Genomic DNA, 21,103 nt, shown 5'->3' on the forward strand with positions numbered 1-21,103 from the left:
TGATTCTATCAATTTTTTTATTTTTAGTTCAGTCTGTGTGATTTTGAAATGAATAAAATATTATATGAAACCATTGTTAATAAAAGAGCAGGGATGCTGACCTGTGTTCTGGTGACTTTGTGCCTTGCCAGTTTGACCACAGCGAAGTTTCCTTTCCCCAGCGTGCGGATGATCTCGTAGAAGCCGACCTGTAGAGGCCTTCCATGAGTATGGTTGGGCTGGGCCCCCGGGCTGCTCTCCGTTATGATCACCATGATGCCCGACTGATTAATGTATTCCAAAGGATAGGATTAAAATTGTGTGTAGTTGGCTATCTGCGATGCAAAAGACAAAATTGTAAATATCAAATACACATAAGCCTATGCATAATGACATTCTTATTTTTTTATTTTTTTATTGTAGGCCTATTATTAGTGTGTTATCAATTGTTAATGCATTACATTATCAATGTATTATTATAATTAATGATAATAACGTTATAAAATATAGGCCTAATCATTAGGCTACACTTTTAGCTAGGCGTAGCCTATTCGTGCTCATCCACAATTAAGATTCTGAATTAACATTTGCATTGCATCATGATGACGCAGAAAATAATTAAATATAGACCACATCCCTTCACATCTGTCAAATCTTTACAAGCTTGCACTAAATTTAATTAGCCTACTGCACTAAACATATAGCTTATTAATTACATTTAATAAGCGCCGGATTCAAGCTACAAACATGCCAAAATGTGAGAAGTCAATGGATAATAGACATGTAGGCCTTTATAACACAACACACAATACAAAATTGTTATGTGTTAAAGTAAAAAAATTAATTGCAGCTCGGGGCATATAGGCTGCCTGAATCAGAGACAAATAAAACAATAAAAGGTCTAAATAAATAAACAACTATAAAAATAAAATAAAATAAAATATTATACATGTCCATTATAGAACCACCTTGAACTGTAAGCCAGTGATTTCCAAACAATCATAAGAGCATTATAGTGTCTTACCGTATTGGATGTCGGTACACCTCTCACAGTTCAATCCGTTGTCATAGGCAGCTAAACAAGTCATTCCATAAGGATATTGTATTTGCTGTAAATACGAGAAAAGTATAATAAAACAACATAGAACTTTTTATTTTTTATTTATTTTAACGAAATATGTACAGAAATGTACAGTACTGTGTGCCAGTCGTATCAGTAAGAACTATTTACAGGGTGACTTGGCCGGTCACATAATCGGCTACTGCACTGCACTGCTCCTTCTGCATGTGCGCTCCTCTGGAATGCGGACAGCCGCAGCGTTCATATGGAAACTCCTCCTCTCGCGCTCCTATAACAAATTGATACCATCTCATTAACGTCACACCCGCGTCAGAGCTTCGAGTGGGGCGCAAGGCTGGGCGCGAGCGCAAAGCTGAAGTTGCTGGGCAACCGTGCGGCTTGGCGCGCGGTGACGCGAGTGCTGATGGAGAGGTTGCTTGGAGACGGGGACGGTGACGTCAGTCTCGGCGATGTGTCACCACGTGATGTTTCCTCCCAAGCTGTTGATGCATAGCAGAGCCCGAGTTGGCGCTCGCTCATCCCAGCGTTTACATGCGCTCCCTCGACTTTCAAGTTGCCTTTCCTCTCCTTACTTTGGGGGAAAAAGTGAAACCAAAAATGGTTCTTAATCATTATGAACCTTTTTAAACTGCATGGATGGCATGTCAATTCTATTCTATATTCTATTCTATTAATATACTAAATTAAACAAAAAGTGAAAGAAACTGTATTATGAAACTAAGATAACTTATATAAAGTATGATGGAAAAAAATATTTGGAGTACTTTAAATGAAATTGTGGGCAGAAAGACTAATTCAACTCCATCTTTCATTGAATCAGAAGGCTCATTCATCACAAAACCTTTTGATATTGCCAATTATTTTTATGACTATTTCATTGGCAAAGTGGGAAAACTCAGACATGAAATGCCAACAACAAACTGTGTCATCATATTCATGCATTAAATAGCTAATAATAATTTAAAAAACATTACAATTTTGAATTATGTAAAGTTAGTATGGGAGAGGTGTTGTCCTTCAATAATGAGAAACCACCTGGTATTGACAACTTAGATAGGAAGCTACTGAGGATGGTAATGTATTGCCACTCCTGTTTGTCATATCTTTAATCTGAGCCTGGAGAAAAGTGTTTGTCCTCAGACCTGCAGGGAAGCTAAAGTCATTCCGCAACCCAAGAATAGTAAAGCATCCTTTAATGGTTTTAACAGCAGATCAATCAGCTTGCTGCCGGCTCTTAGCAAACTTTTGGAAAATTGTGTTTGACCAGATACAATGCTATTTATCTGTAAACAATTTAACAACAGACTTTCAGCATGCTTATAGAGAAGGGCATTCAACATGTAGCACTGACAGAAATGACTGATGATTGGCTGAAATAAATTGATAATAAAAAGATTGTGAGAGCTGTATTGTTAGACTTTTGTGCAGCCGTTATTGGAAAAACGTTTGTGTGTTTTGGTTTTACATCCTCTACCATATAATGGGTTGAGATCTATCTATCGAATAGAACATAGAGGGTCTTTTTTAATGGAAGCTTCTCTAATGTAAAACATGTAAAGTCTGGTATTCCGCAAGGCAGCTGTTTTGGTCCTTTACTGGCTTGATATTAACCTGTTTATCCACTTGTCCTTCAGACAAGGAGGTGACTGAACATTTTATTGTGTTGTTTGATGCAAGAAACCACTTAAAAAAATTAAATGCAATATTATTCCCATACCATTATTACAGAGAATCAGACAAATTATTCTACCCTCTGCCTATTGGTTACTTAGCTTATTCAAATCTGTCTCAAAATACAACACTGCCCCTTTAAGACAAAAAAAAAGCTCTTTAGCTGACTCACTTTTTAAAGATGGCTAGAAATGTACACGTTTTCTGCTCTTGTAGGAAGCAATCACTCCCACATTGCTGACTACAAATTAGTTATAACTGGGCTAATAACTCACTAACTAGCAAAGAATATGAACAAATGTGAACACTTGGCTACATGCAGCTCTCACTTTGATCTCAAAACAAGGCCATAATAATCGTGCTGTAAAACTGTCCAGTTCAAAGTTAATAGCACAAATCCATATATGGCAATGGTCTATTTGCATATAGGCCTACTGCAGCTCTGATTGGATATGGCATACCGGGCTGTGTAGAGAATGGGCCTGAGTCCTGCCTGTCAATGCAATAGAATCCTACTCTGATGCGCTCTGCCTACAACAAAATCTCTTGCATAGTTTGTTTTGTTTCGGTATGTTGCATTGAAAGTGGCTAATATTGCATTGATTCGATCACAATTTCCACAGTAAAGGGACACGTTGACAGTGTTAACTAACAGGGAAAACTCTAGAAAGTTGAGTGAAGTTCAATCTGGTGCTTCTCTGCCCCGGCTGATACTTCTTCTGTGCGGCAGTCTCGGCTCCGCATGCTCGCAGCTGAGAGGGAACATTGGTGGCTAGTTATAAAGTAGACTGAACATATCTAAAACTAAACCATTGTATTTGGTACAAATAATTCCCTAAGTTCTAAACCTCAGCTAAATCTGGTAATGAATGATGTGGCTGTTGAGCAAGTTGAGGAAACTAAACTTCTTGGTGTCACCTTAGACTGTAAATGGTCAAGGCATATTGATTCCATTGTTGTAAAGATGGGGAGAGGTCTGTCTATGATAAAGAGATGCTCAGCATTTTTAAATCACAGTTGACCAAACAAGTCCTGCAGGTTCTAGTTAGATCTAATCTTGACTATTGCCCGGTGATATGGTCAAGTGCTGCAAAGAAGGACCTAGAAAAGCTGCAGCTGGCCCAGAACAGAGCAGCACATCTTGCACTTCAATGTACACAGAGGGCTAATGTCAACAGTATGCATGTCGGTATCTTTTGGCGCAACGCAGAGGAGAGATTGACTGCATCAATTATTATTTTTGTGAGCAATATTAATTTGTTTAAAACATGTTGCTCTGACAGACATACTGTACTTACCCCACCAGACATGCCACCTTGGTTCTCTTCACAGTCCCCATGTCCAGAACAAATTCAAGAAAACATACAGTATTTTATAGAGCCATGATTGCATGGATCTCCCTTTCATCTCATATAGGGCAAGTGAACAGCAAACCTGGTTTAAAAAAACAAATAAAGCAACACCTCACTGCACAACGCCTCTCCCCCAGGTGACAAAATGTTTGTGTGTATGTATTGACATGTACACTATATATACAAAAGTATGTGGACACCCCTTCAAATTAGTTGATATAGCTATTTCAGCCACACCCGTTGCTGACAGGTGTATAAAATTTAGATATTCAAATAATGATTGACATATTTTCATAAAAAATGTTATTTTGATGAATTTATTCATACTATTTCATCCTTCCACAAGATATAGTCCCGACACAAATCTAGAGTTGCTATCCAAGCCGACTGGTCGTTCGTTCTATCGGTTCGGTTGGTAGAGACGCGACACAGTCTTTCAGTCTTTTTGTTCTGTATCTATGGACGCGACCCAGTCGATCTTTCTAAATGTTCCATTGCCATACTGGCTGGCAACGTTGTTATCCCTTGCTTGATAGCTAGCCAACTACGGCTAACTTACAGTCACGTCAAAAAGTGCAGCCAGAATAACAGCAAAGTAGCTGCATTTGCATTTGTTTAAGCTGTTTTCTAGTGACATTTATTTGGATACATCCATAACAATGAGCTAATGAAGCGCAATTTCGCCTGGTTTAGAAAATGTGCTCACTCGTCAGGACACTGTTGTTTAGAGGAGCTAGCCAACAACACAGCAAACACAATCACTTCAAACTGAAGCTGGAAAGGCTGCAAACTAGCTGCACTTCGTTTTGTTTGAATTTTTTTCAATTGACATTTCTTTGTATATATCCATAAAAATGATGCCAGCTGATTCATGATTTAGACTGGCTGAGAAACGCTGCCTGCCTGTCTGTCTCGTCCCAACTCCCAACACATTAATTACAATGGGACAGCTGGAGATCAAATTTGAATATTGAAACAATGTTGAAAATATCGTAGAGACAGACAGCAAGGTTTATACAAATATCCGCTGTTGTTAAATGTTAGTCTAAAAGAAATGTGAGATAATGTCTAGATGCTTTTTATAGTGGAGATCAAGCTTATAAATTGCCTGGCTGGGCTGATGAGACAGTGGAGTAAATAGGCATTTTAACGTCATAAATTTAGCAGGTGGTAACTTGTGGAATAGACACCAGCTGGAATGCGGTTTTAACCAATCAGCATTCAGGATTAGACCCACCTGTTGTATAAACACTAACACACACTCTCTCTCTCTAACACACTCTACACTCACACATTATTATTGTTTAAATAATATGTAAATTGCTAAGTATTTTTGTCTGTAATATATTTTTAGTTATGTGTTGGACCCCAGGAAGACTAGCTGTTGCCATTGGTGTCGGCTAATGGGGATCCTAATAAAAATCATAAATTATAAATCTATACCACATTGTCTGCACTTTGTAGCTTACATGCACTTGTTTTTAATGTATGCAAGATTGCAGCTTTGGAGCTGATTTGATGATGCATGCTTTTCCTGATGGTCATTATCTGCAGGTGGTCATGAAAATCCCCAGAACCTCAAATCTGACTGTACTACTCACATGGGAGAGAGAGAAAAGGGGGAGGAGAGAGGGAGAGCAGAGCAGGGAGTAGGGTTTAATATAGGAGTAAAGGGGGAGGGAAGGAGAGAGCAAATAAGAGGAGTGAGAGGGGGAGGGGTGGAGAGAAAAGGTAAGAGAGGAGTAGAGGGGGGAGGGAAGGAGAGAGAATAAGAGAGATGTAGCCTAGAGGGAGATGGTAGAGGGGGAGGGTAGCAGAGAAAGAAGGAAGGTGAGTGAGGCAAGAGGACAGGAAGAGAGAGAGAGGATGGTGAGAGTGTGGACTGAGCAGCTCTGCATTTGGTTTGCTGCAATACGCACACATGCACACATGCACTCACACTTTTTCAACACTCAGCCAACTGACATTTTCTCCTGAGGCGCTGACCTGTTGCACCCTCCATAACCACTGTGATTTTTATTTGACCCTGCTGGTCATCTATGAACATTTAAACATCTTGAAGAACAATCTGGCCTTAATGGCCATGTACTCTTATAATCTCCACCTAGCACAGCCAAAAGAGGACTGGCCACCCATCGGAGCCTGGTTCCTCTCTAAGTTTCTTCCTAGGTTCCTGCCTTTCTAGGGAGTTTTCCCTGGCCACTGTGCATCCACATCTGCATTGCTTGCTCTTTAGGGTTTTAGGCTGGGTATCTGTATAAGCACTTTGTGACAACTGATGATGTAAAAGGGCTTTATAAAATTAAGTTCATTGATTGATTGGTTGGTTGACGTCAACACCCTTACAAAGAATCATGAGTCAGACACGTGGTTTTTAGACACTTGTGAAGTTTTACATGGATTTTTGACATGACTCAGACATGTGGTTTTCACATGTGATATTCTAAATCTCAACATATGTGCTTTTGTAAATGGCGGGATTAAAACCCAAGGGAGAAGCCAATGTCTTGACCATTAGACCAAGAGGGCCAACACTGGGTTTCTCTTCCAATGTATATCAATTTCTCTCAATCTCAGAATTCAAAATAGCGCTGTCAAATATTTAACAATTTAATCGAGATAACCACAGGATTTGCTGTGATTAATCACGATTTATCTCAAATTCAGAATTTGATCAAATTGAGCTGTAATTTAAGATATTTTTTATATAAAAAGCATTACAAGAATATTGACGTCTTGATTTTGTCCAATGCAAAGGTTACCAAAATCAGGTAAATTAATAAAACACACTTTCTTTAATCTCAATGTCAACTTGCTTTGACATCCTGTTGTTGTTTTTAGCTGTATAGTTTATGTATTTTTTATGTTTTCAGTGTATTTTGAAAAATGTCTCTCTCAAGGAACAACCCTAGACTTTGTGCAAACTGGAAACTGCATATCCTGACCGCATATCCTGGGGCCGCATTTACTGTGGCTGGGGACTTTAATAAAGGAAATCTGAAGAAACGCTACTGTAATTATATCAACATTTCCTGTACTACACGTGCATAGAAGACTCTAGATCATTGCTACTCTCCCATCTGGGATGGATAAAAGGCCCTCCCCCGCCCTCCCTTCAGCAAATAAAATCATGCCTCCATTCTGCTCCTCCCCACCTATAGGCAGAAACTTGAGCAGGAAGCACCCGTGGTAAGGACAGTTCAACATTGGTCTGACCAATCTGAATCTTTACTTCGAGATTGTTTTGATACCTCAGACTGGGAAATGTTCCGGGTCCCTCTGAGAATTGTATCGACATATACACTGACCCGGTGACTGGGTTAATCAGAAAGTGCATAGAGGACGTTGTTTCCACTGTGATGATTAGAACTTATCCAAACCATAAACCGTGGATACTGAGAGCGCGAACCACCGCATTTAACAACAGCAAGGTGACTGGGAACATGGACGTGTACAAACAGACCAGCAATGACATCCGTAATGCAGTCAAAGAGGCAAAATGACAGTACAAGTACAAAGTGGAGTCGCAATTCAACGGCTCAGACATGAGTCGGATGTGGAAGGGACTCCAGACAATAATATATAATATAATAATAATATACCATTTAGCAGACGCTTTTATCCAAAGCGACTTACAGTCATGTGTGCATACATTTTTACGTATGGGTGGTCCCGGGGATGGAACCCACTACCCTGGCGTTACAAGCGCCATGCTCTACCAATTGAGCTACAGAGGACCAATCACGTTGCGGACAACGACGCCTCGCTCCCGGACAAGCTAAACATCTTCTTCTCCCTTCTTCTGTGTGCTCTCATTCTCTATGGCTGACATAAGTAAGACATTTAAACGTGTTAACCCTTGCAAGGCTGCTGGCCCAGACGGCATCCCAAGCCGCGTCCTCAGAGCATGTGTAGACCAGCTGGCTGGAGTGTTTACAAACATATTCAATCTTTCCCTATCCAAGTCTGTTTTCCCCACTTGCTTCAAGATGCCCACCATTGTTCCTGTACCCAAAAAAGTTAATTAAATGACTATCGCCCCGTAGCACTCACTTCTGTCATCATTAAGTGCTTTGAGAGGCTAGTTAAGGATCATATCACCTCCATCTTACCCGACACCCTACACCAACTAAAAATGTCATACTGCTCCAACAGATCCAGCCCTGTGCAACTGGGTCCTAGACTTCCTGATGGGCTGACCCCAGGTGGTGAAGGTACAGAGAGAGATCCTCAACACGTGGGCCCCACAGGGGTGCGTGCTCAGCCCCCTCCTGTATTAACCGTTCACCTATGACCGCGTGGCCATGCATGTCTCCAACTCAATCATCAAGTTTGCTGATGACACAACAGTGGTAGGCCTGATTACCAACAACGACGAGACTGCCTAAAGGGAGGAGGTGAGAGCCCTGGCGGAGTGGTGGCAGATAAAAATAAAGTCAACAAAACGAAGGAGCTGATTGTGGACTACAGGAGACAGCAGAGAGAGAACACCCCCATCCACATCGACAGGGCCGCAGTTGAGAGAGTCAAAAGCTTCAACTTCCTCGGTGTGCACATCACTGAGAACCTGAAATGGTCCCTTCACACCGACAGCGTGGTGAAGAAGGCGCAACAGTGCCTCTTCAACCTCATGAGGCTGAAGAAATTTGGCTTGGACGCTAAGACCCTCACAAACTTCTACAGATGCACCATCGAAAGCATTCTGTCGGGCTGTATCACCGCCTGGTACGGCAACTGCACCGCAGGGCTCTCCAGAGGGTGGTGGGGTCAGCCCAACACATCACCGGCGGCACAGTTCCTGTCCTCCAGTACATCTATCACACCTGTGTGACAGGAAGGCCAAGAAGATCATCAAGGAACTCAGCCACCCGAGCCTAGAAGGTGGAGACAGTACAAGTGCATCAAAGCTAGGACCTAGAGACTGATAAACAGCTTCTATCTCCAGGCCATCAGACTGTTAAACAGTCATTACAGCCTGTCTCCGTCCAGTGAACCTTAGTACTGCTATTAACCGGCTACCACCCGGTACTCTACCTTAGACACTGCTGCCCTATGTACATAAAGTCATTGAACACTGGTCACTTTAATAATGTTCACATACTGTTTTACCCACTTTATATGTATACAATGTATTCTAGTCATGGCTCATATATAACTACTGCTGTACACACCTATTACATTGGTAATACTGTCCACACTATTTATACAACACCATTATATTCAGTGCCTTCAGAAAGTATTCACACCCCTTGACTTTTTCCACATTTTGTTGTGTTACAGCCTGAATTTAAAATGGGTAAAAATGAGATTTTTTGGAGTCACTGGCCTACACACAATACCCCATAATGCCAAAGTGGAATTATGTTTTTCAAACATTTTACAAAATAATAAAAAATGAAAAAATGAAATCTCTTGAGTCAATAAGCATTCAACCCTTTGTTATGGCAAGCCTAAATAAGTTCAGGAGTGAATATTGGCTTAACAAGTCACATGATACGTTGCATGGACTCACTCTGTGTGCAATAATAGTGTTTAACATGATTTGTGAATGACTACCTCATCTCTGTACCCCAACACATAAAATTATCTGTAAGGTCCATCAGTCGAGCAGTGAATTCCAAACACAGATTCAACCACAAAGACCAGGGAGGTTTTCCAATGCCTCACAAAGAAGGGCACCTATTGGTAGATGGGTAAAAAAAAAAAAGCAGATATTAAATATCCCTTTGAACATGGTGAAGTTTTTAATTACACTTTGGATGGTGTATATATACACCCAGTCACTACAAAGATACAGGCGTCCTTCCTAACTCAGTTGCCGGAGAGGAAGGAAACCGCTCAGGGATTTCACCATGAGGCCAATGGTGACTTTTAAACAGTTACAGCGCTTAATGGCTTCGATAGGAGAAAACTGAGGATGGATCAACAACACTGTACTCCACAATAACAACCTAATTGACAGAGTGAAAAGAAGGAAGCCTGTACATAATACAAATATTCCAAAAACATGCATCCTGTTTGCAGCAAGACACTAAAGTAACACTGAAAAAAATGGCAAAGCAATTAACTTTTTGCCCTGAATACAAAGTACTATGTTTGGGGCAAATCCAATACAACACATTACTGAGTACCACTCTTCATATTTTCAAGCATAGTGGTGGCTGCATCATGTTATGGGTATGCTTGCAATCATTACGGACTGGGGAGTTTTTCAGGATAAAAAAGAAACGGAATGAAGCTAAGCACAGGCAAAATTCTGGAGGAAAACCTGGTTCAGTCTGCTTTCCACCAGACACTGGGAGATGAATTCACCTATCAGCAGAACAATAACCTAAACCACAAGGCCAAATCTTGAATGCTCCTGAGTGGCCGAGTTACAGTTTTGACTTAAATCTACTTGGAAATATATGGTAAGACCTGCAAATGGTTGTCTAGCAATGATCAACAACCAATTTGACAGAGCTTGATGAATTTTGAAAAGAATAATGGGCAAATGTTGCACAATCCAGGTGTGGAAAGATCTCAGAGACTTACCCAGAAAGACTCACAGCTGTAGTAACTGAAAAAGGTGTTTCTACAAAGTATTGACTCAGGAATTTGAATACTTATGTAAATTATATTTCTGTAATTCATTTTCAGTAAATGTGCAAACAATTTCTAAAAACATGTTTTCACTTTGTGGGGTATTGTGTATAGATGGGTGAGAAAAACACTTTCTGAAGGCTAACAATAACAGAAGCTAAAAATAGCTAGCTAGGATGAAATGGAAGGCTAGCTATAACCTATCACTAAGATATCTAGCGGTTAGCAATTAGTATGTGACCATTAGATACACATTTCATAAAAAGTAACCTTCTAAAATACATATCATTACAGTAGTTCATATGTACACATGTAAAAAGTATGAAAAATGTATGCACTCACTAACTGTAAGTCGCTCTGGATAAGAGCGTCTGCTAAATGACAAAAAATGTAAATATGTAAATACACTCAATTTGAGCCCTCATTTGTAAAACTAAATCCATTTAACTCCTACAGTCCCTCTGTGACGCTGGCGCGTTTTAGACTTCTAACCCCTTTACAACATTATGTGTTTGAGCTACAGACTTCAAAACATTGTATTTGTATATTCCTTCTGCATCCATTGATACCAATCATTAGTCTGTGTGATTAACGGTGGCTGAGCTAGAGCTGTGTTTTGAGACAATGGCGGATCCCAAAGGGGCCAAATGGTTTGCGCTACAAACTATTAAAAGCTATCTATGAAAAGCTGAGCACATATTTTGCTATATTTGTATTTGTATTTATTATGGATCCCCATTAGCTGCTGCCAAGGCAGCAGCTACTCTTCCTGGGGTCCAGCAAAATTAAGGCAGTTATACATTTTAAAAGCATTACAATACATTCATAACAGATTTCACAACATATTAAGTGTGTGCCCTCAGGCCTCTACTCTACTACCACATATCTATAACACAAAATCCATGTGTACGTGTGTATAGTGCGTATGTTATTGTGTGTTTGTATGCATGTGTCTATGTTTGTGTTGCTCTATGACACTCACAACCTACACAAGAGTCGTTAGAAGGTAAGGGGTTCATCTACATTAAGATCCAAATTATTTTTTTTAAATCTTACGAAATGCCATCTTGTTCTAATTGACTTGCATACAAAAGTGAGCTAGCTAGCAAGCTACTTAGCTTGGCTACACTCATGTAAATTGAAAAATATAACTTGTTTTTCACTCGGTCAAAACAATTAAATTATACATGAAAATGACCAGACAACACAGTTTAGTTAAACATGTTATCTCTAGATTCAGGGGTGCAACTTTTACTGGGGACAGGGGGGACATCCCTCCATATTCTGAAATTGCATTTTGGCCCCCCCCCCCCAGTTTTATCATTGAAATGTGATACAAAACGAGGCAACGGTGTGCTTTAGGACCATGCGGACACCTCCGAGCAGTCAGGTAGGCTGTTTGGAGTGTTCATCTGACAAAAAAAGTAATGTCCCCCCCACTTCTAAAACCAAAGTTGCGCCCCTGTCAAAACTTAACCATGCATACAAACTGGAAAACTGGATAAAAAATAAGAGACACAGAGAGCTAGCTTCTCTGTTCTTCTCACTGGGCTTCTTCCAACGGTCACGGACCAACGTACAAAGAAGAGAGGCATGCGCCTGCAGCAGTAACACTCCGAATGCCTCTCCCTAGTGGTAGCGCTAAGTATACATGTATAGCAATGCAACATAATACAATATGCCATTTAGCAGACGCTTTTATCCAAAGCGACTTACAGTCATGCGTGCATAATTTTTTTTATGTATGGGTGGTCCCGGGGATCGAACCCACTACCTTGGCGTTACAAGCGGCGTGCTCTACCAGCTGAGCTACAGAGGACCACTTCATGGAGGACTGCAATAATCATGGAGTGGAGGGCTCAGAAATAATACATTATTATTTTAAATGCACTTGAATTATTATCCTCAGGTAGGCTAAGTAACCTTTTTACAGAATGGCATTACAGAATTTGCAATTCCACATGTAGAAACATTGCTACTGCAGTATGTTAACGTCACCTTTTCACGTGAGGAGAATAAAACTATTTCACCCCCACATGTGAACGTGCAATTCCACATGTGAAACTGCAAATTTGAATTTCATATGCGATTATGTTTTATGTGAACTTGCAATTCACATGAGGTGAAAACATGTTAATAATTTAACATGTGAAAAGGTGGTGTTAACATGTGAACTCTAAATTTAATACATGTGAAAATATGGTTCACGTGAAATGTAAGTTTACACATGTGAAACTGCAAATTTCACATGTTTTTTCTTATAAGGGCATATCTGTCCTTTCTCCTTTCACTGTATGTCAGTAACTACAGAGTTATGCTACTGGGCCTCCAAACAGATGGGCCTCATTCCTACTGGGCCTCATTCCTCTTCTCTTAACGTCCACACAACTCTTGATTAATGCTACTGGACAATCGACTGTACCTTTGATTGATGTTGTGGTGCATCAAAATATCTGTCATCTCTGTCTGTCTGATTTATGCTATTGGGGGTGTGTACGGTACTTAGTGCTGGAAAGCACCCAGCATTCGATTTGTCTGATTCTCGGTCAGGGAGGGAGGGAGGGGTGAAGTAGCTGTAGTAAGTGGTTTAGTAGTCTATTTCTATTCTTCACACAAGGAGCCACAGCATCATGAACAAGGCATTGACAGTAATTAGGGGGTACCCCTGCAGAGGTGCCATACTCCTCCACTTAGGGATAGACACTAAGCCGACGCAACCCTGAGAGGACCACAGAGGACTTTTACAACTCTTACCATGACTTAGGTATACCCATTAATTCCTGAGTAGAAAAATAAGCACATGGGTATACCCTCTAATTCCTGACAATAGCTTGGGTATAACTATAATCAATAATATAATAAAATAGCATAGAATAGAGTAGAATAGAATACATTACCAAGGAGGTGCAATGAGGTAATCTTTGCTTAGCAAATAATTACACCACTACATTAACAGTCACATAAGAGTAAGAGCATTAAGAGTAATTGCATTGCACAAGAACAGACATCAGAGGAAAAGTGCAATGACATTGTAATACAATATAATAGCATGAACATACAGACGCTTGGGGACTAACCATCCCTCTGTGCCCCTGATAACATAGTGGTTGAAACACACTTGTTACACAGATCATGAGAGGGGGAAATTAATCAACCATCCAAAGGCAAGAAGACACAAAGAGAGTGAGAGTGAGAGTGAGTGTGTGTGTGCGAGAGAGAGAGAGAGAGAGAGAGAGAGAGAGAGAGAGAGAGGGGGTGGAGAGAGTAGGAGTGCGTAAATATCACGCCTCACCACAGTAGAGGGAAGGAGTCTACCACTCCCACGCTCTACATTACTATGATAGAGGAATGCAAACTGGATGCAAAGCATCCTGACAGCCAATCACGCTGCACACTTTTCCTTCTGCTGTCTTTGTTTGCTCAGTTAAATGTAAAAAGTTCCAGCGCCATTTGCATCTGTTACAGCTTTACATGTTAAAGTTGTGGTTGTGTTTGTGTCTGTTTGACATATCATTGGTTATGTACCTCTTACAGCTTGACCCAAGAGGGACCGGCATGTTGGGAGACCAGGTTTGAAGGTGTGATCAGTGTGCTGTTAGGATCTCTTTTCAATTGACCATTGTTAGGGTTATGCTGGGGCCACACAAGACATTCCCCGGAAGTCCAGTCATTTCAAATAGAGGTTTATGGCATTTTATGATGGGTTTCAATTGCATTGGTTTCTATGTGATGTTGCTCAGATGTTTCTTATAAAATACTTAGTTAGAATGAGGAAATGCCAAGCACCCCAAAACCCTAAAATATCTGCACCAAACTGGCAGGTGGGGCAGATGTACAGTTGGAGGCTTACATACACTTAGGTTGGAGTCATTTCAACTCGTTTTTCAACCACTCCACAAATTTCTTGTTAACAAACTATAGTTTTGGCAAGTCGGTTAGGTCATCTACTTTGTGCATGACACAAGTAATTTTTCCAACAATTGTTTACAGACAGATTATCAGATTATTTCACTTATAATTCACTGTATCACAATTCCAGTGGGTCAGAAGTTTACATACACTAAGTTGACTGTGCCTTTAAACAGCTTAGAACATTCCAGAAAATGATGTCATGTCTTTAGAAGCTTCTGATAGGTTAATTGACATAATTTGAGTCAATTGGAAGTGTACTTGTGGATGTATTTCAAGGCCTACATTCAAACACATCGTTATGTTTGGAGGAAAAAGGGGGTGCTTGCCAGCCGAAGAACACCATCCCAACCGTGAAGCACGGGGGTGGCAGCATCATGCTGTGGGGGTGCTTTGCTGCAGGAGGGACTGGTGCACTTCACAAAATAGATGGCATCATGAGGAAGGAAAATTATGTGGATATATTGAAGCAACATCTCAAGACATCTGTCAGGAAGTTAAAGCTTGGTCGCAAATGGGTCTTCCAAATGGACAATGAACCCAAGCATACTTCCAAAGTTGTGGCAAAATGGGTTAAGGACAACAAAGTCAAGGTATTGGAGTGGCCATCACAAAGCCCTGACCTCAATCCTATAGAAAATGTGTGGGCAGAACTGAAAAAGCATGTGCGAGCAAGGAGGCATACAAACCTGACTCAGTTACACCAGCTCTGTCAGGAGGAATGGGCCAAAATTCACCCAACTTTATTGTGGGAAGCTTGTGGAAGCCTACCCGAAATGTTTGACCCAAGTTAAACAATTTAAAGGCAATGCTACCAAATACTAATTGAGTGTATGTAAACGTCTGACCCACTGGGAATGTGATAAAATAAATAAAAGTTGAAATAAATCATTCTCTCTACTATTATTCTGAAATTTCACATTCTTAAAATAAAGTGGTGATCCTAACTGACCTAAGACAGGGAATTTTTACTAGAATTAAATGTCAGGAATTGTGAAAACCTGAGTTTAAATGTAATTGGCGAAGGTGTATGTAAATTTCCGACTTCAACTGTATACTTTGCATCTTTTATGCGAGAATGCCATGCCAATGTGGCTCTAAAAGTAGGTTACATTCCCCATTGCTAGAGCTAGGAGGAAGGAGGGAGCTGGGACTGTGCTCTGTGGACTACCCTTGCACCAATGCCATCTGATTCAGATCCCATGATGACCTGAAAAACGTATTTCTCATTTTTCCTGGAAAGAAAGCGCCTCTGTGGGCAAACACACACACACACACACACACACACACACACACACACACACACACACACACACACACACACACACACACACACCCACACGTACACATTGACGTCTGCCAATAAGCCCCTGAGTTTATTGGCATGGGTAATTATCCACTCCACTCTCCAAACAGCCTTCATATGACATCACTACTCAGGGTCAACATGTGTGTGTACAGTGCCTTGCAAAACTATTCATCCCCCTTGGCATTTTTCCTATTTTGTTGCATTACAACCTGTAATTTAAATTGATTTTTATTTGGATTTCATGTAATGGACATACACAAAATAGTCCAAATTGGTGAAGTGAAATGAAAAAAATGACTTGTTTCAAAGAATTCTAAAAAATTTATAACGGAAAAGTGGTGCGTGCATACATTGGGGAAAAAAAGTATTTAGTCAGCCACCAATTGTGCAAGTTCTCCCACTTAAAAAGATGAGAGAGGCCTGTAATTTTCATCATAGGTACACATCAACAATGACAGACAAATTGAGAAAAAAAAATCCAGAAAATCACATTGTAGGATTTTTTATGAATTTATTTGCAAATTATGGTGGAAAATAAGTATTTGGTCACCTACAAACAAGCAAGATTTCTGGCTCTCACAGACCTGTAACTTCTTCTTTAAGAGGCTCCTCTGTCCTCCACTCGTTACCTGTATTAATGGCACCTGTTTGAACTTGTTATCAGTATAAAAGACACCTGTCCACAACCTCAAACAGTCACACTCCAAACTCCACTATGGCCAAGACCAAAGAGCTGTCAAAGGACACCAGAAACAAAATTTTAGACCTGCACCAGGCTGGGAAGACTGAATCTGCAATAGGTAAGCAGCTCGGTTTGAAGAAATCAACTGTGGGAGCAATTATTAGGAAATGGAAGACATACAAGACCACTGATAATCTCCCTCGATCTGGGGCTCCACGCAAGATCTCACCCCGTGGGGTCAAAATGATCACAAGAACGGTGAGCAAAAATCCCAGAACCACACGGGGGGACCTAGTGAATGACCTGCAGAGAGCTGGGACCAAAGTAACAAAGCCTATCATCAGTAACACACTACGCCACCAGGGACTCAAATCCTGCAGTGCCAGACGTGTCCCCCTGCTTAAGCCATTACATGTCCAGGCCCGTCTGAAGTTTGCTAGAGTGCATTTGGATGATCCAGAAGAGGATTGGGAGAATGTCATATGGTCAGATGAAACCAAAATATAACTTTTTGGTAAAAACTCAACTCGTCGTGTTTGGAGGACAAAGAATGCTGAGTTGCATCCAAAGAACACCATACCTACTGTGAAGCATGGGGGTGGAAACATCATGTTTTGGGGCTGTTTTTCTGCAAAGGGACCAGGACGACTGATCCGTGTAAAGGAAAGAATGAATGGGGCCATGTATCGTGAGATTTTGAGTGATAACCTCCTTCCATCAGCAAGGGCATTGAAGATGAAACGTGGCTGGGTCTTTCAGCATGACAATGATCCCAAACACACTGCCCGGGCAACGAAGGAGTGGCTTCGTAAGAAGCATTTCAAGGTCCTGGAGTGGCCTAGCCAGTCTCCAGATCTCAACCCCATAGAAAATCTTTGGAGGGAGTTGAAAGTCCGTGTTGCCCAGCGACAGCCCCAAAACATCACTGCTCTAGAGGAGATCTGCATGGAGGAATGGGCCAAAATACCAGCAACAGTGTGTGAAAACCTTGTGAAGACTTACAGAAAACGTTTGACCTGTGTCATTGCCAACAAAGGGTATATAACAAAGTATTGAGAAACTTTTGTTATTGACCAAATACTTATTTTCCACCATAATTTGCAAATAAATTCATTAAAAATCCTACAATGTGATTTTCTGGATTTTTCTTTCTCAATTTGTCTGTCATAGTTGACGTGTACCTATGATGAAAATTACAGGCCTATCTCATCTTTTTAAGTGGGAGAACTTGCACAATTAGTGGCTGACTAAATACTTTTTCCCCCCACTGTATGTATTCACCCGCTTTGCTATGAAGCCCCTAAATAAGATCTGGTGCAACCAATTACCTTCAGACGTCACATAATTAGTTAAATAAAGTCCACCTGTGTGCAATCTAAGTGTCACATGATCTGAGTATATACACACCTGTTCTGAAAGGCCCCAGAGTCTGCAACACACTAAGCAAGGGGCACCACCAAGCAAGCGGCACCATGAAGACCATGGAGCTCTCCAAACAGGTCAGGGAAAAAGTTGTGGAAAGGTACAGATCAGGGTTGGGTTATAAAAAAATATCTGAAACTTTGAAAATCCCACAGAGCATCATTAAATCCATCATTAAAAAATTGAAAGAATATGGCACCACAACAAACCTGCCAAGAGAGTGCCGCCCACCAAAACTCACAGACCAGGCAAGGAGGGCATTAATCAGAGAGGCAACAAAGAGACCAATGATAACCCTGAAGGAGCTGCAAAGCTCCACAGCAGAGATTGGAGTATCTGTCCATAGGACCACTTTAAGCCGTACACTCCACAGAGCTGGGCTTTACGGAAGATTGGCCAGAAAAAAAGCCATTGCTTAAAGAAAAAAATAAGCAAGCACGTTTGGTGTTCCCCAAAAGTCATGTGGGAGACTCCCCAAACATTTGGAAGAAGGTACTCTAGTCAGATGAGACTAAAATTGAGCTTTTTGGCCATCAAGGAAAACGCTATGTCTGGCGCAAACCCAACACCTCTCATCTCCCCGAGAACAACATCCCCACAGTGAAGCATGGTGGTGGCAGCATAATGCTGTGAGGATGTTTTTCATTGGCAGGGACTGGGAAACTGGTCAGAATTGAAGGAATGAATGATGGCGCTAAATACGGGGAAATTCTTGAGGGAAACCTGTTTCATTCTTCCAGAGATTAGAGACTGGGACAGAGGTTCACCTTCCAGTAGGACAATGACCCTAAGCATACTGCTAAACCAACACTCAAGTGGTTTAAGGGGAAACATTTGAATGTCTTGGAATGGCCTAGTCAAAGCCCAGACCTCAATCCAGTGGAGAATCTGTGGTATGACTTAAAGATTGCTGTACACCAGCGGAACCCATCCAACTTGAAGGAGCTGGAGCATTTTTGCCTTGAAGAATAGGCAGAAATCCCAGTGGCTAGATGTGCCAACCTTATTTATTTATTTATTTTTTATTTCACCTTTATTTAACCAGGTAAGCCAGTTGAGAACAGGTTCTCATTTACAACTGCGACCTGGCCAAGATAAAGCAAAGTAGTGCAATAAAAACAACACAGAGTTACATATGGGGTAAAAAAAACATAAAGTCAGAAATACAACAGAAAATATATATACAGTGTGTGCAAATGTAGCAAGTTATGGAGGTAAGGCAATAAATAGGCTATAGTGCAGAATAATTACAATAGTATTAACACTGGAATGCTAGATGTGCAAGAGATTATGTGCAAATAGAGATACTGGGGTGCAAAAGAGCAAAATAAATAACAATATAGGGATGAGGTAGTTGGGTGGGCTAATTTCAGATGGGCTGTGTACAGGTGCAGTGATCGGTAAGGTGCTCTGACAACTGATGCTTAAAGTTATTGAGGGAGATAAGAGTCTCCAGCTCCAGCTTATAGAGACATACCCCAAGAGACTTGCAGCTGTAATTGCTGTAAAAGGTGGCTCTACAAAGTATTGACTTTGGGGGGGTGAATATTTATGCACGCTCAAGTTCTCTGTTTTTTTGTCTTATTTCTTGTTTGTTTCACAATAAAAAATATTTTGATCTTCAAAGTGATTGGCATTTTGTGTAAATCCAATGATACAACCCCCCCCAAAATCCATTTTAATTCCAGGTTGTAAGGCAACAAAATAGGAAAAATGCCAAGGGGTGTGAATACTTTCTCAAGCCACTGTATATGTTTGTGTGTGTGACCCCTCAGGCAGTTGGTTGATTGGGCCTGTTGTGTTGTCGTAATAAGGACCACCACTCTTTCAAACACAAACACTGACGTTGAGTGATGGCCAAAGTCAACACTGTTTTGTCTTGAACCTCACCTATCACTGTTTACTCCCAAACACACTTATCAGCCATGTTTTGCCAGTATGTCTTTTATTTTGTTGTTACTTCCTGCTTTTCCAGGCAATAGGAATGCTCCTGTCTTGGTATGTGATGATAGGGATGAGAACATCACACAAATATTAGCACGGTTGTTTGGTCTCTCACACGTGAACTATTTGGTTTTCAAAGGTGACATTGGATCAGCATAAGCACAAAAGAACACACGTCACAATGAAACAATACTTTTGTTTTGTTTTTACAAACTGTGACATGATTTACTGTGGCATTTCATCCATCATTTGAACTAAGACTTCTGTAATAAATTATGTTTGGAGATACCTCTCTCCTCGTGCGTCACATCCACATAGCTGTTGGATGTCATAATGTGGTGAGAAATTCTAGCCTCATTGTGTTTGAACAATAGCTGCCCCGCAGGCACACACTGAGACATGGCCTGGACTGTTCTACTGTTATTCTTGCTTTACACCCTAAGACCCTGCTCACGTTACACTCATGCCCTACAAAATGTCAAATGAGAAAATGTTATTGAATTAATCGGGGTGTTTGGTGTATGACCTCAGCAGCTGTTTCATAAGTTAGTGCTATCCGGGATCGTTGGGACGTTCCTACCCTAAACACTAGCCCTAACATTAAACCCTACTCTTACCCTAACCCTAACCTTAACCATAACCATAACCATAACCCTTACCTAACCATAACCTTAACCCTTACCTTAACCATTTTACATTTCAATTTCAATGGGGTAGGGACGTTCCAAGCATCCCGGCAAAAGGATGAGAGTCCAGAAATACCTGTAAAGCTGGTAAATCCTGTGGGTGAGAATACAGTGAGGGAAAAAAGTATTTGATCCCCTGCTGATTTTGTACGTTTGCCCACTGACAAAGAAATGATTAGTCTATCATTTTAATGGTAGGTTTATTTGAACAGTGAGAGATAGAATAACAACAACAAAAATACAGAAAAATGCATGTCAAAAATTTTATCAATTGATTTGCATTTGAATGAGGGAAATAAGTATTTGACCCCCTCTCAATCAGAAAGATTTCTTGCTCCCAGGTGTCTTTTATACAGGTAACGAGCTGAGATTAGGAGCACACTCTCAAAGGGAGTGCTCCTAATCTCAGTTTGTTACCTGTATAAAAGACACCTGTCCACAGAAGCAATCAATCAATCAGATTCCAAACTCTCCACCATGGCCAAG

At 40.8% G+C, this 21,103-nt stretch overlaps 1 protein-coding gene across 1 annotated transcript in view; it reads right to left on the reverse strand.

Moving 5' to 3' along the window:
- Positions 1-1,088, reverse strand: part of LOC311129637 (serine/threonine-protein kinase SIK2-like) — a 17,347-nt gene extending 16,259 nt beyond the window's left edge. The window contains exons 1-2 of the mRNA XM_084161987.1: positions 1,004-1,088; positions 102-314 (exon numbers count right to left, since the gene is read on the reverse strand). Of these exons, the coding sequence (XP_084018113.1) occupies positions 102-254 (153 nt within the window). The 5' untranslated portion in view covers positions 255-314; positions 1,004-1,088. The remainder of the gene's footprint in view (positions 1-101; positions 315-1,003) is intronic.
- Positions 1,089-21,103: the final 20,015 nt, after the last annotated feature.

This window comes from Coregonus lavaretus, assembly GCF_964263955.1.
Source record: "Coregonus lavaretus genome assembly, chromosome: 5".
NCBI classification, from domain to species: domain Eukaryota; kingdom Metazoa; phylum Chordata; class Actinopteri; order Salmoniformes; family Salmonidae; genus Coregonus; species Coregonus lavaretus.